Here is a 20,355-nt window from a genome sequence, read left to right as displayed (position 1 = left end):
CTAGTGTCAAGTCTTTTTCTGTCAACAGTCTTTTTTGTGTGCTTTCATTGTGCATTCCACACACAAGCCTGTCTCTTAATGCATCTGCCAGTCCAGCTCCAAATTGACAATGTTCTGACAATCGGCGTAGCTCAGCTATATATTCAGAAATCCTTTCTCCTTTTGCTTGGTTACGCTTATGGAATCTGAATCTTTCCGCAGTCAATAGGGGTTTGGGGTTCAAATGTTTATTTAGAATGTCGACTATTTGCTGAAACGTTTTATCTGCTGGCTTTTCAGGGTTTAACAAACTATGGAGCAGTCCATACGTCTTTGCTCCCATCCAGAGGTGGGAAGTAACGAAGTACAAATACTTTATTACTGTACTTAAGTAGATTTTTCTGGTATCAGTACTTTACTCCACTATTTCTTTTTCAGACAACTTTTTACTTTTACTAATTACATTTTTACACAAATATCTGTACTTTTTACTTTTTACATTTTCAAAACAGACGATGAGACAGAGGGAGTCAGTGATGTAAACATGACTGAGAACAGACACATTCCTGATCATCATCATCTTTTCTCTGCTTGTGTTCTATTTGTGGATCTTCAGCCTGGACACATTCATTAGGTAACAACATTTGTAATTTGTTTTGTATTAATTCATATATATATATATAAAAAATTATAATAATAATTTCGTGCTGTTAAAATAATTTTAATTTTGACAGCCAAATATATATATATATATATATATATATATATATATATATATATATATATATATATATATATATATATATATATATTTATTTGGCTGTCAAAATTAAAATTATTTTAAACGGCACGAAATTTTTTCCTTTCTTTACTTAAATATAAAATAAATAAATTAACTCCAGATAAAAATATTTTTAATCAGTAAACTTTTGTTTTATTTCTGAGTCTCAAATCAAACACCAAAATCTGCCATGATTCTCACAATTTACCCTCTGGGTGGCGTTTTGTGGGGTTTTCCCTCATAATGGTGACACAGACTTAAATTACTGTCTTTATTGATCGTACAGAAAAAAACAATACATCATTTAAATCTGTAAAATGTCTATAATTTTATATATATAAAAGCTTCCTGACTTGACTTGAAGAGGTGCATTTTCTCCAGTATCACCTCATTAACTGTCCGTGTGGAAACACAGCAAAGGCTCTAAATTATGTCCACACGTCTCTGCACTGATATAGCCTTTATATTTAATCACTGCACATATGATTACATATATATCACATGCTGTACATGTTTAACACCTCTAAGCTGCCAGTTTTGGGCACCTGAGCAAGCCCTTAACTCACTACTGCTCATTTAGTAAATTAGATCATTAAGAGTCGTTTGGGATAAACACTTCCAACAGGAAGTGGCTATATCTCGCTATCTTTGTCTCTCTATTTTCTCTATCTAATTGTCTCTGTGTCTCTTTTAGTAAATGTCTCTGTCTTACTGTATATGTCTCTCTCTTGCTGTCTCTCTATTTGTTTCTCACTCTTTCTAAAGCTGTGTCTGTGTCTTTGTCTTTGTCTTTCCTGCTTATTTACATGTCTAACAAAGTTTCGAGTTTTGAAATAATGCCATTAGTGATCTATGATGAAAGACTTCCCTGGTTCGATTCTTACCTCTAGTTTCATATTGAACATTATAAGAAGTTTTTAAAAACAGAACAATGAAAGGTCATTAAAATTGGTTGCTGGCAAATCATGGTATATCAGTGGTGCAGGTGTTGGAGATGTGGTTCTTGTACCTGAATCACTTCTCATAGACTTCGAGTTACTGAGAGAATGCACAGGAAGGAGAAGTTTTGACCCTCTACCATCATGATCTACGAGAAAACGCTGGTCTCCTCACTATAGAAAAGCCAAGAGTCCAATAAGCAAATGCTTGTTTGCCTCTCCTGTGTTGGTGTAATGGTCAGTGAAGTAGTCGCTGCTATCTGACTCAACCGGTTCTGTTCCTACCCCTTAGCTTTCCTTTAAATTGTTTAAAAAGTTTTTAAAAAGAACCAAAAAAGGTCCTAAAAATATGGTTCTTGCAGGAAATCCTGTGGCTCAATTGGAAGAGCTTTACCTCTGGGTTGAGAGGTTGCCGGTTCAAGCCCGGGCTCAAAGTTAAGAGTGTGGAAGGTTCTGGTGGCTGTAGTAAGGAAGGTGTCAGAAATGGCTGCATGAAAGGTTGGATGTGGTTTCGGAGGGTGTATCCTGAAGAAGGGGGGCAATATCCGGGCATTATAACGGGGTTATGAAGCAAAAAAGTATCTACTTAGTTTTGCATATATAGGGAAAAATTCTGCCAAAAACCTATCACAATCACTTTTTTTGAGTCTGTGAAGCAGCCAGTACTCACAGCCTTTGTTTACAGTCAACTACCTCATTGCTCACCAGACACTACTTTCCACACAGCTTACCCATTGTGGGAACATGCCAGATTCAAACTAGCAACCTCTGAGCTCAAAGGCAAGGCTTTTAGCACAAAGCCGTCAAGTCCCACAACACACCTTCTTTTTTTGGGGGGTTTATCGTTTGTTTCATGCTTTAAAGCAAGAAATTCAGACCAGACAGAAACACAGAAAGTAGGATTCGAACCCTGAACCCCACAAACAGGGAAATACCAGTCTTAACCCACTGAACCATCGGGAAGGACCGGCTGTGGCGATTGTTTAGAGCAGGTCTATCTTTTCTTTCAAACCATCAACATAATGCTAAAGACAGACATTGGAAGCAAACCCATAACATGGCTAGCAAGGACAAAGCAGGATTCGAAACCTGATTCACACCATTAGCAAGGCACCAGTATTAACCCACTGAACTATCAGGAAGGACAAGCTGGAAGCTTGTTTAGAGCAGGTCTATCTTTCTTTTTAACCCATCAAACCAAGAATATGAAGATGTAGGAATCAGGAATTTACCCTACTTCATGACTAGCAGACAGAAAGCCAGGTTTGAACCCTGACCACCAACATTAGCAAAGTACCAGCCTTAACCCACTAAGCCATCAGAAAAACAGGATAGGAAGCTTGATTAGAGCAGGTCTATCTTTCTTTCAAACCATCAACACAAGAATTTAACGGTAAAGAAAGATGTAGGAAGCGAATACAGATGTAAGTAGCACAAGTTGAACCCACATTGTAAATAAGAGGAAGAAAGCAGGATTCGAACCATGATCCCCACCACAAGCGAGCTAACAACCTTAACCCATTGAATCACTGGTGAGGACAGGGTAGGAAACTTATTTAGAGCAGGTCTATCTTTCTTTTAACCCATCAACAACAAAAATATATCGCTAAAGAAAGATGTAGGAAGTGAATCCTGATCGTGACTGGCAGACAGAAAGCAGGATTCGAACCCTGAACCCCACAAACAGGGAAATACCAGTCTTAACCCACTGAACCATCGGAAGGACCGGCTGTGGCGATTGTTTAGAGCAGGTCTATCTTTTCTTTCAAACCATCAACATAATGCTAAAGACAGACATTGGAAGCAAACCCATAACATGGCTAGCAAGGACAAAGCAGGATTCAAACCTGATTCACACCATTAGCAAGGCACCAGCATTAACCCACTGAACTATCAGGAAGGACAAGCTGGAAGCTTGTTTAGAGCAGGTCTATCTTTCTTTTTAACCCATCAAACCAAGAATATGAAGATGTAGGAATCAGGAATTTACCCTACTTCATGACTAGCAGACAGAAAGCCAGGTTTGAACCCTGACCACCAACATTAGCAAAGTACCAGCCTTAACCCACTAAGCCATCAGAAAAAAACAGGATAGGAAGCTTGATTAGAGCAGGTCTATCATTCTTCTCAAACCATCAACACAAGAATTTAACGGTAAAGAAAGATGTAGGAAGCGAATACAGATGTAAGTAGCACAAGTTGAACCCACATTGTAAATAAGAGGAAGAAAGCAGGATTCGAACCATGATCCCCACCACAAGCGAGCTAACAACCTTAACCCATTGAATCACTGGTGAGGACAGGGTAGGAAACTTATTTAGAGCAGCTCTATCTTTTTTTTAACCCATCAACAACAAAAATATATCGCTAAAGAAAGATGTAGGAAGTGAATCCTGATCGTGACTGGCAGACAGAAAGGATTCGAACCCTGAACCCCACCAAAAGCAAGAAACCTGATTTAACCCACTGGACCATCAGGGAAGACAGGCCAGGAAGGTTGTTTAGAGCAGGTCTATCTACCTTTAAACCATCAACACGAGAATATAAAGCAAAAGAACGATTTAGGAAGCAGGAACATAACCTACATCGCAACTAGCAGGCAGAAAGCAGGATTCAAACCCTGATCCTCACCATCAGCGAGGCACCAGCCTTAACCCACTGAACCATGGAAGAGATCAGACTGGGAAGCATGTGTAGATGAGGCACAAGCCTTAAACCACTGAGCGACCACTGCTGAAAAGCATGTGTGCTTTTTGGAGGGTTCATGCTTTGTTTCATGCCAGCGCAGTAAGAAAGAAGGCATGTAGGACTGGCTTTGAAACCTTATCACCAGCGTGGACTATATTAAGGACCATGTTCAGGCACAAGCCTTAACCCACTGAGCTACCACAGAAGTGCCTTTTTTTGGTGGAGTTATCTTTCATTAAAGATCAGGAAATCAAGAAATTAATCCAACACAGAAAGGACAGAATTGAAATGTTTTCAGCGGGGACAAGGTCCAACACATTTTAAAACATGAGTATCTGTACTGCTACTTAAGTAAAGGATGTGTGTACTTTTGCCACCTCTGCTCCCATCACGCTTAGCAAAACAGCCACTTTCTTACCATCTGCAATGGCATTAGCCTCACAGTATAATTCCACTCTTTCCACATAAATTCCCCAATCCTCAGCATTACTATAAAATGCGGTGATTGTTCCAATCATTGACATTTTTGCTCGTTTGCAGTTTAGCTTTACACTTTAATTAGCTTCTCTCTCTTTCATGTAACACGCTATCTTTTCACGACCCTTCTCTTCCTGTTTCATGTCCAATAATGTCTTGTTGACGCGTCTGTAGTTGTTGATCCAGTCCTCATCGCCAATTTTGTTGGGTATGCTGACACAAAATTAATACGCAGCAGAAGGATTGAGTCGTGTTAACTCACATTGTCTTTACTCAGAACTGCAACTACTAATACAGCACTACATGAGTCACCACTAGAGGGCAGGTTTATCACAGAATGCTGATACCCACTAATACATACATTACAACTGCTTCACCAGTTTTAAAACAATTATAGGGAACATCATTATTAACTGCTTTTTCTTTTTTTTTTTTTTTACCCTTTTTGACCAGAAGTCATCGCTAAGTAACCTGACTCGTGCAGATGAGTATTGACAGACTCAGACGTAGGAAGACGTTTGGGTAACTAATATGAAGTTGCTTTTGTTTGGTCTGAACTGAAAATGTCTTCTTTTCTCTTCTGTGGTCCGAAATTGCCAACATGTATGCTGGTGTTGAATATGTGGGGAGTCATTATGCTGGTAAGAATGTGACTTTTGTTTTAATGAGCTATAGGTTTGATACTTTTGACTGCGTTACGTGTATAAATTAAACTGCTTCTCCAAACATCCAAAGTTTATTAGTATGTGAAGTGAGAGTTTGAATTGTCTTTAATGATTAGAATCCACTGTAAAGGTATTATTATAGTAAGCATGGTGTATTAAATGGTTTATATGGGCATTACGCTGTAACACAACACTTTCAAAAGAGTAAACACACAATAACCGCTTTGGTGAAAGTATAGAGATACAAGACATATATATTCTCCTGCAAATCCATAACGTTCTCTGTCAAGATGATTTGGAGGAATGTCAGTGTAAATTCTGAGTTCCTCTTCCCTCTGGGTTCCTCTTTTAGGCAATGCTGGGGATTTTCTTCAGTGTTCATTTAGCTGGACTTATTGAGGACATGCCTTTAAAGGAGAAATACTACCATTAGATGTGAGTTCAGCTTTCGTATTAGGAAATAAGTTCTAATATATGTATCGCCCATCAGATTCCAAAAAGCAGTGCCTCAGGGGCATCCTCTGCTGCTTATAGAGAACATGTGCTGACAGTAGTTTGATTGTAAAAGGTTGAAATTTGGAGTAGCCTCTGATAAGTCCCCATGCTCAGTATAAAGGTGATGCTGTAGAGATTTCTCTTCACTTTGGTGCCAAATAAATCAAGTCAAGTCAAGAAGTCAAGAAGCTTTAATTGTCATTTCAACCATATATATCTGAAGCAGTACATAGTGAAATGAAACAACAATCCTCCAGAACCCTGATGCTACAATAAAGAAGAAAAATATTTGAGTTTTAATTTGTAAAGAGCCAACATTTCCACTTTGTACAGCATTCTCAGGTTTATATCTTTAATAAGATCAGTGTGGGATTATTATTTACGGAAGGAGGATTGTTGTATTTAGTTCATATTGTGCCCTCTTTACATTTTCTCACCAGGTGTATTGTAGACCAAATGCTTTAAAACTTTTAACAATAAACATATGCCACTGTCGGGCTAAAAGTAAACTAGATTTAAAATAGCAAACAATAGTAGCACCTTTGAATAATATTCATACATACACATAAAAAACATCAGAATTGACTTGTGACTTACATTTTGTTTAGACTTTTAAAAATTTGTGACAGTGAATTACAGAAATAAAATGAGTTTTCTGTATTTCCTAAAATTTCTGTCAAAATTTGCTGTGATTACATGCATTAATAGTTTTCAGTTTATTAACCGATTGTAAAATCAGTACAACATAAAAAGCATATAGCACCGTTTCAAGTCTATATGTCTATATGGTAATGCTGTTCTCTATATTCCTTGGGCACAAGTAGTGATATGGTGGTTGGAATCCCTTAGTCTTCTTTTGAATTTCCTCCTCAATGCCCTTGAGATCCTGCCTGAAGTTTTCTAAGATCTTTTGGGCTGCTGGCTCAGTGAAGTACTTTTCCTGATATTGTGCCAGAGGTATCTGAACATGTTGGATAGAACAGAGGGTAGAAATGAGTAAACAAAAATCTAGGATTTTTTCTAGGAAAAAATATAATTCTCTCTCTCTATATAACTTATAATACTGAAATAAGTAAGTAAGTAAATAATGGTAAGAAATATTTTGGAATGATTCCGTTATTAAATCCAGTGTTCTATAAAGCTACACGCAACATCCTGTGCTTTATTTTTGCATTTTATTTTGACATCTTGTTTAAACAGAAGGAGCAGGAGCACTTGAAGTGTTTCATGGAAGTGTTGACTCACTGCGTCTGGCTGAGGTCTTCCTAAATGCCATGTGATTGCCATCTCCATACATGACTGGCTTATATCTGGGAGTGTGTTCATGATCAAGTCCATTGTAACACTGTCCTTGTCTGTGGGTGGAGGTTGGCGCATGGTGCAAGGTGTATTGGGCACCCACGAACAAAAGTCAAACTAGAGTACAGAAGGAACAAATACACAGTATTAATCTGAACAAGAATAAAATACTAAAGAGGGTGTTGTTAAAAACATTCATTTACTGTAAATTATTCATGAGTCCACTGATTGGGTGAATTCTAAGGATTTGGCGAGTGCCCTCTAGTGGAATTCCATAGCAAAAGCAGGCAGAATCCCTACTGACTCAAGGGACTTGTGAGACTCGGATCCATTCAATGAGTGATTCAGAAGGATTGAATCTGTAAACGAATTCGGTTTCCTCATCTCTGTTGTGTTTGAATACAATCAATTTCAAGTTGTCATTTTGCTAATATAGTAATAATGATAAGTAGCATTTAGCATTAAATGTTAGGTTTATGGTGAAAGAAGAATACAACAGTGATCCGTCACTTACCTGACCATTGTTGGTTGCTGCATGTTGTGCAGTGCTGGTGAAGATGACCACACTCAAAAGTGTGATCAGCTCCTGCTTATTCTTTAGTTCATTAGACAGCCCTGAAACACATCAATTATAAAAAGAGCATATTCATTCTGATGTTTAAGGATAAATTATATCACAGTTGCTGCATATAATGCAATACTGCATTTGGGATCATTAATTAATACATAATTAGGCCAGACCCATATATTTGTTCAGGCAACTAACCAAAGTGAGGGACATTTTCAAAGCCTTCTTGAACCACTTCCTTAATCCATGCCTGCAGTTCTGAATCCTGCACTACTTCACTGTCGTTATCATAATATAGAGACACAATGCCGGAGACAAACCTGTAAATAAAAAGGAGAGATGTGAATACTTCTTGCATCTCCAGAAGTTGGTTAAATATAATGTTAGTGCCAAATGATGGCAGGAAATAGTAGCTTAACAGCACTACATCATGCTTGGACTCTTACTTCTCGATCGCGTCCCAGAGCATGAGGCTGTGCTCTCTGTAGAAGTATTTATTGAGTTTAGTGACGCCCCGGTCTATAAAGTCGTAGTGGGGTTGAAGAGAGCGGTAGGTCAGGAGTTTATACTCTCTCTGAGCGAGCACCAGCAGCCCGTCACCACCTGTGGATGCCACCTGCAGGAAAAGCACGGTCGTTTATCTATGGCTGATCCAATTGGGTTCCAAAATATGTTGAATAAATATGTTGCACCAAATACCAAATACAAAAAAAATGTGTAGAGCACGATGAGCACATACAAGGTGGTATCAAAAAGTTTTTGAGAGACTAGCTTTGTTTCCAAGAAAGTACTTTATCACACTAGCACCTTTAAAATAGTCCCCTTGCACAGCAATACAGTGCTCCCAGCATTCCCGACACTTCTGGAATGTGTCCTGGAAGTCTTCTTTTCAAAGTGTGTCAAGCACCTTCTGCTATTCACACTGGATCTCCACAATGTCAAAACACAACCTATTAGCTGGATCTTCATCTTTATTTGTGGCGCATGTGGTCAGAATAGCTTCAGTTGCACAGCTTCCAATGGACACAGGACTATGTCTTTTGGCATACTGAAGTTCAGTGCTCCTTGTGACTGTGCGTGCAGTCTTGTGCTGCCATCTATTGGCATGCTAGAAAACTAGTTAAAACTTTTTGATTCCGCCTCAAATGCATCAAACTATATTTCACTCTTCTATGTCACATTAATCCATATATATTTATATATATATATATATATATATATATATATATATATATATATATATATATATATATATATAGCTGAAGCTCACCCATTTGAAGATGCCATTATTAGAGATAAGCTGTGTGCGTGCACGGCAGTTTATCTCCAGAGTGTACTTAAAGTGAGGAGTGAGTAACTGTAGACACAGAGTGGGAGAGAGGGAGAGGTTTATCCTTATACCTAACATTTGTAGATTTTGAAAAAGTTCATCCATACTTTCATGCTCACCTTGTATATAGGGTGGACTGAAGGAAGGTGACGCAGTGTGGCCACACAGAACACCTCCACTATAAGATGGGTTCGCAGCAGGTGTGATAGTATTTCGAAGCTCTGAAATTCAGCATGACGGACCCACATTTTTGCCAATAACCAAGCCAGAGGTGGATCATTTGGGAGAAACATGGGCGTGTCCTCAGTAGGATTCTGTTCAAGCTGAGAAAAAGGAAAAAAAAAAAGAATGAGTCTTTTCATTAGCTATAAGTTGCCTCTGGTTAACAGATTTGGGAAAAAAATACCTGTATGGCAATGGGAATAAGGCCATTGTCTGGATGTTCATACAATAAACACAAAGGAGCTGCAATATACTGCTTCTTTCCTCTGATTACATTCCCAGGGAGTCCATCCATTATTGCATAGTCAACAAGGTATATATTTCCAGCCTTCAGCGAAAGAAAAAAAAAGAGAATCTTAAAAGGTTTTAAGATATTAGGACAGAGAGGTCCAGAATATTGTACTGGTTACATTTATTACAGCAAGTTTTTGTGCTAAACCCAAGCCAATGTTCCTGATGAAAGCATTACATGCGTGTATGCCAACAGGGCTGTTTCCAAGATATAAAAAAAACGTTTGGGGCTTTTAATGACTTTTCTTCTATGCATGATTTCAAAAATGTATAGGAATAAAAAAAAAATTGAGGGATGCTTAATTATTGATGCAAATCAGAGCCTTGTCTATCGCTACCTATTATTCAGTCTCTGAACACAATAATAAACTCCATAAAACACACAAAGGACTGACTACAAAGCAAAATAACAGAGTGCACAAAATCTTTCATTAATGCAGTGTAGACACCAAGCCTGGTTCACATTAGTGAGTGGTTCAATTATGGAGTCACCAATTCCTTTCCTCTTTTTGTAATCTTCTGTACTGAAGTTCAAACAACCAAGCTAATTTGAAATGAACAAATATAGATGATTGCAAATATTAAAAATGAAAGCTGGACCACCACATAATTCCACAACCCAATACACACAACAAATCCATTCAATAGTGACTTCAATCAGTGCCTCAGTCCATATGATCTGATCATTAACCCCTTTAGGTGTTAATATCTGTGTTTCTGGTGCCCTGTGATGAAGTTTATTTAGGATTACCAGGTTAAAGTGGTCACTGAAGATAAATATTAATATTTGAATGGTGTATAGCATCATGCAGAAATCATGCACTATATCTAACCTTGAGCTCTTTATCAAGGGTGGTTTTAGAGCTTAAGAAGGCCTGCACCATGTCGCCAGACACAGGGAAGTTGGAGGGCAGTGTCCTGCACCTCTGGATCATCCTTGGATTTGACCCATTCAGAAACTGATGGCCAAAGAACCAGTCCTCCTTCCAGTGTTCCATAGTGTATTCTAACATTCATAACACATTTGCTTTCAGTTAGTTAGTAGTATTATGCTTGAGTGCTACACAAGTTTCAAATAAATGTTTTTATTTACAGTTAGGTTTTATTATGCCTACTGTAACTTTATTGAAAAAGATAATTAGCATAAAAAGGGTCTCATAACAGCTGTAAAGTTACACATATAATCTTGTGAAAATACAAATGCTTTGTAATTTATTTTTTTGCTAAATTAAAGAAATCACTTGATAGTAATGGGATGAAAAATTGGTCACAGCTACTACACCAGAAATTTCACTCTTTAATTTCCAAAATATTTGTTTAAAATCATCCAGATCCTTCCATGATCTCCCAAACCAGATGGCCAGCTTCTTTAGTGACAGCTCTATAAGCCTGAGGATGAAAAAATAAAACATATGTACAAATGCATATAGCACAAATGATTCAATGACTGCGATGTAAACTGTATATATGTAGATATCCATTCAAGTGTTTTTTTTTTCCAGATTGTTAAAGCATTTTGTTAAGGTTTAAGATTTAATGAATAAATCTTTTATAAAATCAACTCAAAATAACAAGCTGCTCACGCATATTGAAGTGATCTTTCGAAGTCACAGCGCTTCTCATTGGCAAAACGAACATCCTGGGGTAGGTCTGCCTCTGATTTGGCATCTATACATTTTGGAATTCCTGTAGCCCAGGCTTGCCATCTGACAAAATAAATGAATGCTCATGAACGTGTTTAAACTCAAGAATTGAATAAACATTTTCCAACTCATAGTTTTGTGTAAGTTATTGCAGAATCAACTGAACATCAGCATGTTATATTTTCACAGATTTTCATACTACATCCTGTAGTAACCAGATGGGTTTCATTTCATGTACACAGATAGCCTTTTCTCTGAATCTTAGGAAGGAAATAGTTAGGGAAACATGAGCAAATATTGTCTGTTCTTCAGAGAGAACTGGAGGTGCAATAACGTACCAGTTTTTTTAACTTTATTTCCACTGTTCCTAAATTTTTCCAATAATAAATAATAAAATGATTCCTATTGTGCTTACATTTTGCTTTACCTTCAAATACAAGCAGACCCATGCACATGACAGCAGGCATTTGTTGTTTCTCATCATAAGTATTTGTAGAGTGGTTCACAGGTTTCATCACAGTAAATATTAAACATGCTTAAAAATGTTGGAGATGGTAAGTAAAATATATACTTAACCATTGCTAGTATGCAAACCCATCTAGACCGGTATCATCAAATGATAATAATAATGTTAGTCAATTACACAATGTTAGTGAGAGAGAAAGAGAGAGAGAGAGAGAGAGAGAGAGAGAGAGAGAGAGAGAGAAAGTCACATTTAGGCATTCTTTAGATAATATTGTGCCAGGACATTTCTCTCTGCAGAAGTAATGCATTTTTTATTAACTTTTAATTATTTGTGTGCTTTTTACATTTACATTACATTATGTGCTCTTCAAATTATGAAGAACAGGTATTATATATTATAAATTACATTTTGTGCATTTTGTACTATACTGTTAAAATAAACTCTGTAATATTTATCTTCCATTTTAGTGCTTCCAGTCATGTAAATGCAAAAGGACAAGTGGTAAAACTATGCACAATTCTATCAGACACCTAGTGCTGGAATATAAATACCGGAAGGTTTTCTGTCTCTCCTGCAGCTGTGCCTTTCTATGAGCCAGCTCCTGGGGCAGGATCTCATCACACAGCCTCCTAGCTGTAAAAGAAGCATAGAGAAAATGCCATCCCTAGGAGCATGAATTAGGACAAGATAAAATCTTCTTCCTGGGGCAGATGTTAAGACTGACCTTTGCCATCACGGACTTCTACTTTAATATTCCCCACTAGCCAGCAGTAACAGGGGAAGGTCTGTGTGACTTCACCTCCTGGTGAGGTGACTTTCACATAATCGCAAAACCAGTTATCTTCCACAAAGTATTTCTGCTTCTCCAAGCGTACCAGGAGAACACGACCCAGGGAAACTGAGCTCTGGACTAAGTATTCATCAGCCTGTAGAAGAATTAAAAAAAAAATGGAACAAATACAATTGATGTATACTGAGTCACAGCAACAACTATTAAGGAAGTAATTATTATGATACAGGTTAACAAGACAAATGCCATTTTAGTGTCCAAAATGGTAGGAGTTTAAAGCCCAAGACTCCTCCCCCTCTGCTATAAAGACGTTTTTATTGTTCAATCAGATGCCTGGTTTGCATAGTTGTTATGTAACTCTTGATATTAGCAGTACAGTACATTTAGGCTTCAACAATGTCACTTACTGTGTTTCTATACAGATCCAGGCCTGGTTTGTCCAGCAGCGTCCTCTCACTCTCGCCGTTCTCCCCCACCAGAGTAAGATACACATAGTTACTAGTACCCGAGTATTCTAAGTTACCCGTAGCCACGATCACTTTGTACTCCATCTGCACACACAATTCACATCAAAATATACACACACACACACACACACACACACACACTAGGGGTGTAAGAGTACACATATTCATACTGAAATTATTTGGTACAGGGTACAGGGAAAAATAAGACACTTCTCTTGAAATGAACAAGTAAATTGTTGCCTTTTCAGAAAATGTTACATTTTTATTGCTAAAATTACAATGTGTGAAACCTAAATCCATTTAATGCATTTAATTGCTATATTACAATAAAGGCACCAGAGAGAGAGAGAGAGAGAGAGAGAGAGAGAGAGAGAGAGAGAGAGAGAGAGAGAGAGAGAGAGAGAGAGAGAGAGAGAGAGAGAGAGAGAGAGAGAGAGAGAGAGAGAGAGAGAGAGAGAGAGAGAGAGAGAGAGAGAGAGAGAGAGAGAGAGAGAGAGAGAGAGAGAGAGAGAGAGAGAGAGAGAGAGAGAGAGAGAGAGAGAGAGAGAGAGAGAGAGAGAGAGAGAGAGAGAGAGAGAGAGAGAGAGAGAGAGAGAGAGAGAGAGAGAGAGAGAGAGAGAGAGAGAGAGAGAGAGAGAGAGAGAGAGAGAGAGAGAGAGAGAGAGAGAGAGAGAGAGAGAGAGAGAGAGAGAGAGAGAGAGAGAGAGAGAGAGAGAGAGAGAGAGAGAGAGAGAGAGAGAGAGAGAGAGAGAGAGAGAGTCACATTTAGGCATTCTTTAGATAATATTGTGCCAGGACATTTCTCTCTGCAGAAGTAATGCATTTTTATTAACTTTTAATTATTTGTGTGCTTTTTACATTACATTACATTATGTGCTCTTCAAATTATGAAGAACAGGTATTATATATTATAAATTACATTTTGTGCATTTTGTACTATACTGTTAAAATAAACTCTGTAATATTTATCTTCCATTTTAGTGCTTCCAGTCATGTAAATGCAAAAGGACAAGTGGTAAAACTATGCACAATTCTATCAGACACCTAGTGCTGGAATATAAATACCGGAAGGTTTTCTGTCTCTCCTGCAGCTGTGCCTTTCTATGAGCCAGCTCCTGGGGCAGGATCTCATCACACAGCCTCCTAGCTGTAAAAGAAGCATAGAGAAAATGCCATCCTTAGGAGCATGAATTAGGACGAGATAAAATCTTCTTCCTGGGGCAGATGTTAAGACTGACCTTTGCCATCACGGACTTCTACTTTAATATTCCCCACTAGCCAGCAGTAACAGGGGAAGGTCTGTGTGACTTCACCTCCTGGTGAGGTGACTTTCACATAATCGCAAAACCAGTTATCTTCCACAAAGTATTTCTGCTTCTCCAAGCGTACCAGGAGAACACGACCCAGGGAAACTGAGCTCTGGACTAAGTATTCATCAGCCTGTAGAAGAATTAAAAAAAAAATGGAACAAATACAATTGATGTATACTGAGTCACAGCAACAACTATTAAGGAAGTAATTATTATGATACAGGTTAACAAGACAAATGCCATTTTAGTGTCCAAAATGGTAGGAGTTTAAAGCCCAAGACTCCTCCCCCTCTGCTATAAAGACGTTTTTATTGTTCAATCAGATGCCTGGTTTGCATAGTTGTTATGTAACTCTTGATATTAGCAGTACAGTACATTTAGGCTTCAACAATGTCACTTACTGTGTTTCTATACAGATCCAGGCCTGGTTTGTCCAGCAGCGTCCTCTCACTCTCGCCGTTCTCCCCCACCAAAGTAAGATACACATAGTTACTAGTACCCGAGTATTCTAAGTTACCCGTAGCCACGATCACTTTGTACTCCATCTGCACACACAATTCACATCAAAATATACACACACACACACACTAGGGGTGTAAGAGTACACATATTCATACTGAAATTATTTGGTACAGGGTACAGGGAAAAATAAGACACTTCTCTTGAAATGAACAAGTAAATTGTTGCCTTTTCAGAAAATGTTACATTTTTATTGCTAAAATTACAATGTGTGAAACCTAAATCCATTTAATGCATTTAATTGCTATATTACAATAAAGGCACCAGGTTATGGCTGGTTTTTGGTGAAATCATGTTCTTAACATTTCCGGATTATAGCCCCAAACGTGCTCACTAAAACATTCAGAAGTTTTAAAATCTTTCTGTAACCAATGTCATCAGCATGTTTTGCAACAATAAAGTTGTCATGGTCTTGAGAGAGCTCTTATTACAAAAACTAGTCAGTGAATACTCCTGGTTTACCTCTGGCATGACTTTACACAGGCCTGTTTCCCAGTATTGAGTGGGATTCTCCTTGATGACACAGCAAAATATTCTATGGGCCAGAAAAAAGCCCAACGGTGCACCATGTAAAACCAGGGACACTAATAGCCACCTTTCAGGTTTGGAATCATCAAAATCTACATTGTCAAAAATACTGAGGCCAGAAGATTTCATTTGGACCTTTCAATCAGGTTTAAAATTATGCTACAGGAAACACATATCTGTCAGAACTTTCACAAGCGCAAAAAAAAATCCCATGCAACATCTGATGCATGCAAAGCATAATCTTTAATTTGTTTGATTTTCTTTTTACCAGCCACAGGTACAAGAAAGCAGCATAAAAGAGCTTTAATTATTAATCTATGTACTGTATACTGTTGGTGTAATAATGAATGTCAATGAGAAAGTGGTACAGATGCAGCTCATCTCAAAGGGAAGAACTTTGATAAGAGCTGTATAGCTGTAGATCATCAGTGTGTATCAGGGGTCACCAACCTTTTTGACACCGAGAGCTACTTCTTGGGTGAAGGGCTACCAGTTTGATACACACTTTTGAAATAACAAATTTGCTCAATTTACCTTTAATCATATGTTATTATTAATAATTAATGATATTTATTTAGAGCAGGGGTGTCAAACTCAATTGCACAAGGGGCCAAAACTCAAAGCACACTTTAGGTTGCAGGCTGAACAGGATAAACATTTATTGAACAGACTAAAACTAAATGTTTTTTGAAAATAAATATGAATAAAAACAGACAAGGAATATTATTTAAGAATAAATAAACTTAAACTTTAAATAACATAAAATATTTTGCTCTCCATAAAAATATATCCTGTCAAAATCATACAAGTTAGAAATATGAACATGCTGCAAAAAGACCCTGAACAAATCTATAAAAATGTGCTTTTAAGTAAACGTTAAAATCACAACAAATCCAAACAATCAGATTTATTTGCTCTTGTGCCATTTTATAAAAAATAATCTCAAACTTTAAATAACTTAAAATATTTTGCCCTCTATAAAAATATCTCCTGTCAAACACCAGACGTCTCACAGCTTCATCATGCAGCTCTTCAGAAACTCTCCCTCAGTAAATAACCGGCTGATCTGACTCCGCCTTAGATTCAATTTCTTAATTACAGTCACATTCGCTCCGCATATAAGACACACGGGTTTACCGGCAGTGTCAGTAAACATATACTCAGAATCCCATCGGTTTTAAAAAGCTCTGTTTTCAGAATCAACTTTTCTCTTTACCACTGTGAGGCGCTGTTTCACAATAACTGTACAATAGGGTTAAATACATCAACAAAAGCTCAACTTCAGGTAGTCTAGTCTAGCGTTCGGTAAGGCAGCTGAAGCGCTGCATTATGTGATCTGTAGTTTGTGTAATCAGCACTTCATATCGCCGGGACATTAATAACAATAATAATAGATTTATATCGAATCATCTCGCGGGCCAGATATAATTTTACGTCGGGCCGGATTTGACACTGAGTTTGACACCCCCGATCTATGTGAAGACACTGATCATGTTAATAATTTCTCACAATAATTATCAACAATGATTTAACAAGGTAGCAAAGGCTCGCGGGCGACTCATGTGGTCCTTTTAAAGGCTTAAAATGAGCATATGTTTTCAGCCAACAGAACAAGACAATTTCAAGCTTAAAATGAGTACAAGCAACTTGAAATAGGAAAATAATCTATAATTTGGTCTATTACAATCTTATAATAAAAATATATAAGATACATTTTTATATATTCCAGATATTTCCACTGGCTGTTGTATTTTCAGAACTTTGTTGCTGCTGTGCAGCTTTTGTTTATGCAGAATGGCCTGAAAAAAGACAGTGTTACTTTCTGTTTGTATGTGTCTGTATTTAAGTTTAGTGTGAGGCTGATGGAATGAGGTGGGGTTACATGTTCAATACCACTAAAATGTGTTAAAATGATTGTTATAACGTTTGTTTAATTTATTTGATTCTCACCTATTCAAATAATAAGTATAAATATAAGTTGTGTTAAATGGAAATGTCCTCTCAAGACTTTTTTTTAAAAAGCTGGCTGTTCAAGAAGGATAACTGACTAAAACCAAACCCTAAAATGATTTAAAACAGTCAAGCCAGCTCTTATAACCCATCTAGAAAGTCAACTATAGAAATAATAAGGATTAAATTAATTTTAACATGAAAATCGTGATGCTAAAATGTATTAAAGACAAAAGTCAAAACAATTAGTGAACATTTTCACAACTAGGAACCACCAGGAAATAATGGACTGGTGGTCTAGTGGTTAGCATGCGGCGCACTCACCGCTACGGCCAGGGTTCGATTCTTAGTGCCGGTCCCGGATAAATGGGGAGGAAGCTTTAGGAAAGGCATCCAGCTTAAAAACGTGCCAAATCGAACATGCGGATCATGAATACGAATGATCCGCTGTGGCAACCCCTAATGGGAGAAGCCGAAAGAAAGTTTTTTTTATCATAAGAAGAAAAACAAAGACACGTGCTATTGCATGCATTCTGTTTTAAAGCTGTTAAACAAACTAAAACTAGTTTGAAAATACAAATATGTACACTGTGAAACAGTAACAACTCATGCTGGTCTTTCTGACCCGTGTAAATGGCCACTTTTTTATTTACAGCTTGTTTATCTAATGGTGTGAACTGTTATTTAGAAATGTCACATCCGCATGAATTTGCATGAACTCAGCAACACTGCGTGTTTATTAGAAGACCCTGAAGTGCGACTTGTACTTTTACTTCACGATGTACATTTCCATTTAGTTAATATTAGCCACAGTTCTCTATCTACACATGCAAAACCTCTCCATGTGATTATACATGGTTCTTACAGGCAGAAATATGGGTTTGTGCCTCAAGACAAATTGGAGTTTCACTGTTTGAGCATAGAAAAGTTTGTAATGGATATTTACCTTAGAAGGATTGTTAGTGAAGTCCTATGCTTTACTTTATCCTGTCCGCAGCTTCCTTCTGCTGTTTTTGCGCAATTTGTACGGTATGTTTTGGTTTATCTCAGTGCACTGTTTACAGCTGACTACTGTAAATCGTGTCTTCCAACAGACTCTTAGAGGTCTCTTTTTTTCTCAGCCTCTTCTCTTTTTCTGTCTTTTTATCAGGCTCATTTCAGTCCTCCCCTTTCTCTCTGCATAGCTACGCCCAACACCTGAGTCAACGCATTTCATCATTCCATGAATGTTATCAGCACATCTACAGTGAAAAACCCCCCCTTACACTGCAGATGTGTTGATAACATTCATGGAATGTTATCAGCACATTCATGGAAAGTTATCAGCACATCTACAATAGAAAACCCCCCTTACACTCCCCCACATTATATACATTTGCTAATATGTAAGCAAAGTTCCTTTTTAAATTTGCTTTCTAGTTTAGGAAGTAGATTGTAACAGGTTCCACACTGCATTTTTATAAGGCCTATGCAAACAATTCTTCTTTTTTTTTTTTTTTCTTTATAAACATTATTTTAATCCATTATCTTACAGACTTCCATACACTTCATATCTGACCATGACATTCATATGTGCTTGCGTGATGCCCTGATTGTCAGTTCTTCACAATTAAATACACTTAAATGGGTTTTGCATGTGTCTGGCGGAATGGAGGTATGGCAGTTCCGCCAGACCAATAGAGGGCGCTGTGGGAGTGCCGTGTGTTGCAAGGTGTCTGCTGGGCTGCAGGTCATAACCCAGCAAGACAAGAGCTGATCACACGCATGGTTTGGTCCTGTCTTTATTCCACCATTCCACAGGATAGGTGACTGTTTAATGTGTCAATTTGCATGGATGTTGATAGAACATATGTCGGTGCATATAAAGTGGTTAATTTCGATTTGTTTTGATAAAGGGTTGCATGTTTAATCGTTACTTAAAAATTGCTATGCTAATGCTATGCTAACCCGCGAGTGAATAATGGTTACCGAAGTTGAATATGGTTTAATCGATTTGTATATCAGTTGCTATAATGTTTAGTTTACTTTAAAATGCATGTGAGTGATCTAAAATGGGTAAATCATTTAGAGAATGTCATGATTGAATATGTATTTGATACAGTTGAATTGAATGGAGACTTAAAGATGCTAAATAGCATATGAATATGCAAATGAGTAACGCAGCGATTGGCTGATGAACAGATCTTCATGGAAATACTTTGCCTTCACAAGAGAGAGACTAAAAGATTGGACATTTACATCAATAAGCAATCTATGGTTACATAAGGCATGTTTTGACATTTGCAATTGTCCTGATGTGAGCATTTTAAAAATTAAAGGTCATAACCCAGCAAGACAAAAGCTGATCACGCGCATGGTTTTGTACTGTCTTTATTCCACCATTCCACAGATTGCTGGGAACGCCTAACTGCCAGCTGGTACGGAAGTCCCGTACCCGCTACAGTTCTTGGGGGCTCGTCCGGGATAAACGCCACCTGCTGGAGGAGGGAAACTCTTTCAAAAGAATTTGAAGACCAGCTTGCTGTGGATCTTTGCATGGAACCCTTGCTGTTGTTTGATTGTTGCTAACGGTGATTCGGAGGTCGGTACAATGACAAAAGAGAGAAGAAATCTGGTGAAGGAAATCAGGAAAGCACTTTGTGAACTGCCTGAGGATGAACTCTTCCTTATTGCTAAAAACATTGAACAAATCAACAAGGGGGAAGAATCACGAGTAGAACTGGGGGATGAAGAGGGATGTTTTGATTTTATAAGTGGGTTTTTGTGCTGTAAGAGCCTGATGGGAAGAGAAGATGGAGGAATGGCGGTGCTGCTAGATCGAAGGGATACAATCTTACAAATTACTCAGTCCCTGTATTTAACAACACAAAAGTATAAGACATGACTTGAGCACAGGGGAAACTCAGGGTCATTCTGATCACACAAAATCTGACAAACACAAATACCAGC

The 20,355-nt window shown here is 37.8% G+C and overlaps 2 protein-coding genes across 3 annotated transcripts; both read right to left on the bottom strand.

Annotated features, from left to right (window-relative positions):
- Positions 1-6,424: 6,424 nt before the first annotated feature.
- Positions 6,425-13,219, bottom strand: LOC124387847 (polyunsaturated fatty acid lipoxygenase ALOX12-like). The gene is made up of 14 exons (XM_046852444.1): positions 13,040-13,219; positions 12,567-12,768; positions 12,394-12,475; positions 11,317-11,439; positions 11,016-11,122; positions 10,567-10,739; positions 9,627-9,770; positions 9,340-9,543; positions 9,161-9,247; positions 8,337-8,506; positions 8,089-8,210; positions 7,837-7,937; positions 7,269-7,439; positions 6,425-6,984 (listed from the first exon to the last, which is right to left on the bottom strand). Exons 1-14 carry the CDS (start codon positions 13,181-13,183, stop codon positions 6,805-6,807), a joined length of 2,010 nt encoding a protein of 669 aa, XP_046708400.1. The 5' UTR covers positions 13,184-13,219; the 3' UTR covers positions 6,425-6,804.
- A 767-nt stretch (positions 13,220-13,986) lies between these two features.
- LOC124387848 (polyunsaturated fatty acid 5-lipoxygenase-like) lies at positions 13,987-18,538 on the bottom strand. 2 transcript variants are annotated; one of them, XM_046852445.1, is made up of 5 exons: positions 18,353-18,538; positions 17,731-17,865; positions 14,811-14,954; positions 14,338-14,539; positions 13,987-14,246 (listed from the first exon to the last, which is right to left on the bottom strand). In XM_046852445.1, the coding sequence occupies exons 2-5, from the start codon at positions 17,797-17,799 to the stop codon at positions 14,077-14,079; spliced, it is 585 nt and encodes a 194-aa protein (XP_046708401.1). In that variant the 5' UTR covers positions 17,800-17,865; positions 18,353-18,538; the 3' UTR covers positions 13,987-14,076. The 2 variants fall into 2 exon arrangements, with proteins under 2 accessions (XP_046708401.1, XP_046708402.1); XM_046852446.1 differs by lacking the exon at positions 17,731-17,865 and having other exon boundaries at positions 13,990-14,246.
- Between the last annotated feature and the right edge of the window lie 1,817 nt (positions 18,539-20,355).

The sequence above is a fragment of the Silurus meridionalis genome, chromosome 6 (assembly GCF_014805685.1).
Source record: "Silurus meridionalis isolate SWU-2019-XX chromosome 6, ASM1480568v1, whole genome shotgun sequence".
Lineage (NCBI taxonomy): Eukaryota > Metazoa > Chordata > Actinopteri > Siluriformes > Siluridae > Silurus > Silurus meridionalis.
This window is presented reverse-complemented; position numbering and strand designations above follow the sequence as displayed.

Excerpts from the sequence above, each read along its gene's own strand:
- LOC124387847 (XM_046852444.1), bottom strand. The coding sequence starts at position 13,183 with ATGGAGTACAAAGTGATCGTGGCTACGGGTAACTTAGAATACTCGGGT. Across the intron at positions 9,248-9,339 it reads CAGTCCACCCTATATACAAG|TTACTCACTCCTCACTTTAA; the intron begins GTGAGCATGAAA and ends CTGTGTCTACAG. Across the intron at positions 7,440-7,836 it reads CAGCAACCAACAATGGTCAG|TTTGACTTTTGTTCGTGGGT; the intron begins GTAAGTGACGGA and ends TCTGTACTCTAG.
- LOC124387848 (XM_046852445.1), bottom strand. The coding sequence starts at position 17,799 with ATGCCTTTCCTAAAGCTTCCTCCCCATTTATCCGGGACCGGCACTAAG. Across the intron at positions 14,955-17,730 it reads ATCGAACCCTGGCCGTAGCG|ATGGAGTACAAAGTGATCGT; the intron begins GTGAGTGCGCCG and ends TTGTGTGTGCAG. Across the intron at positions 14,247-14,337 it reads AGAAGTCCGTGATGGCAAAG|CTAGGAGGCTGTGTGATGAG; the intron begins GTCAGTCTTAAC and ends CTTCTTTTACAG.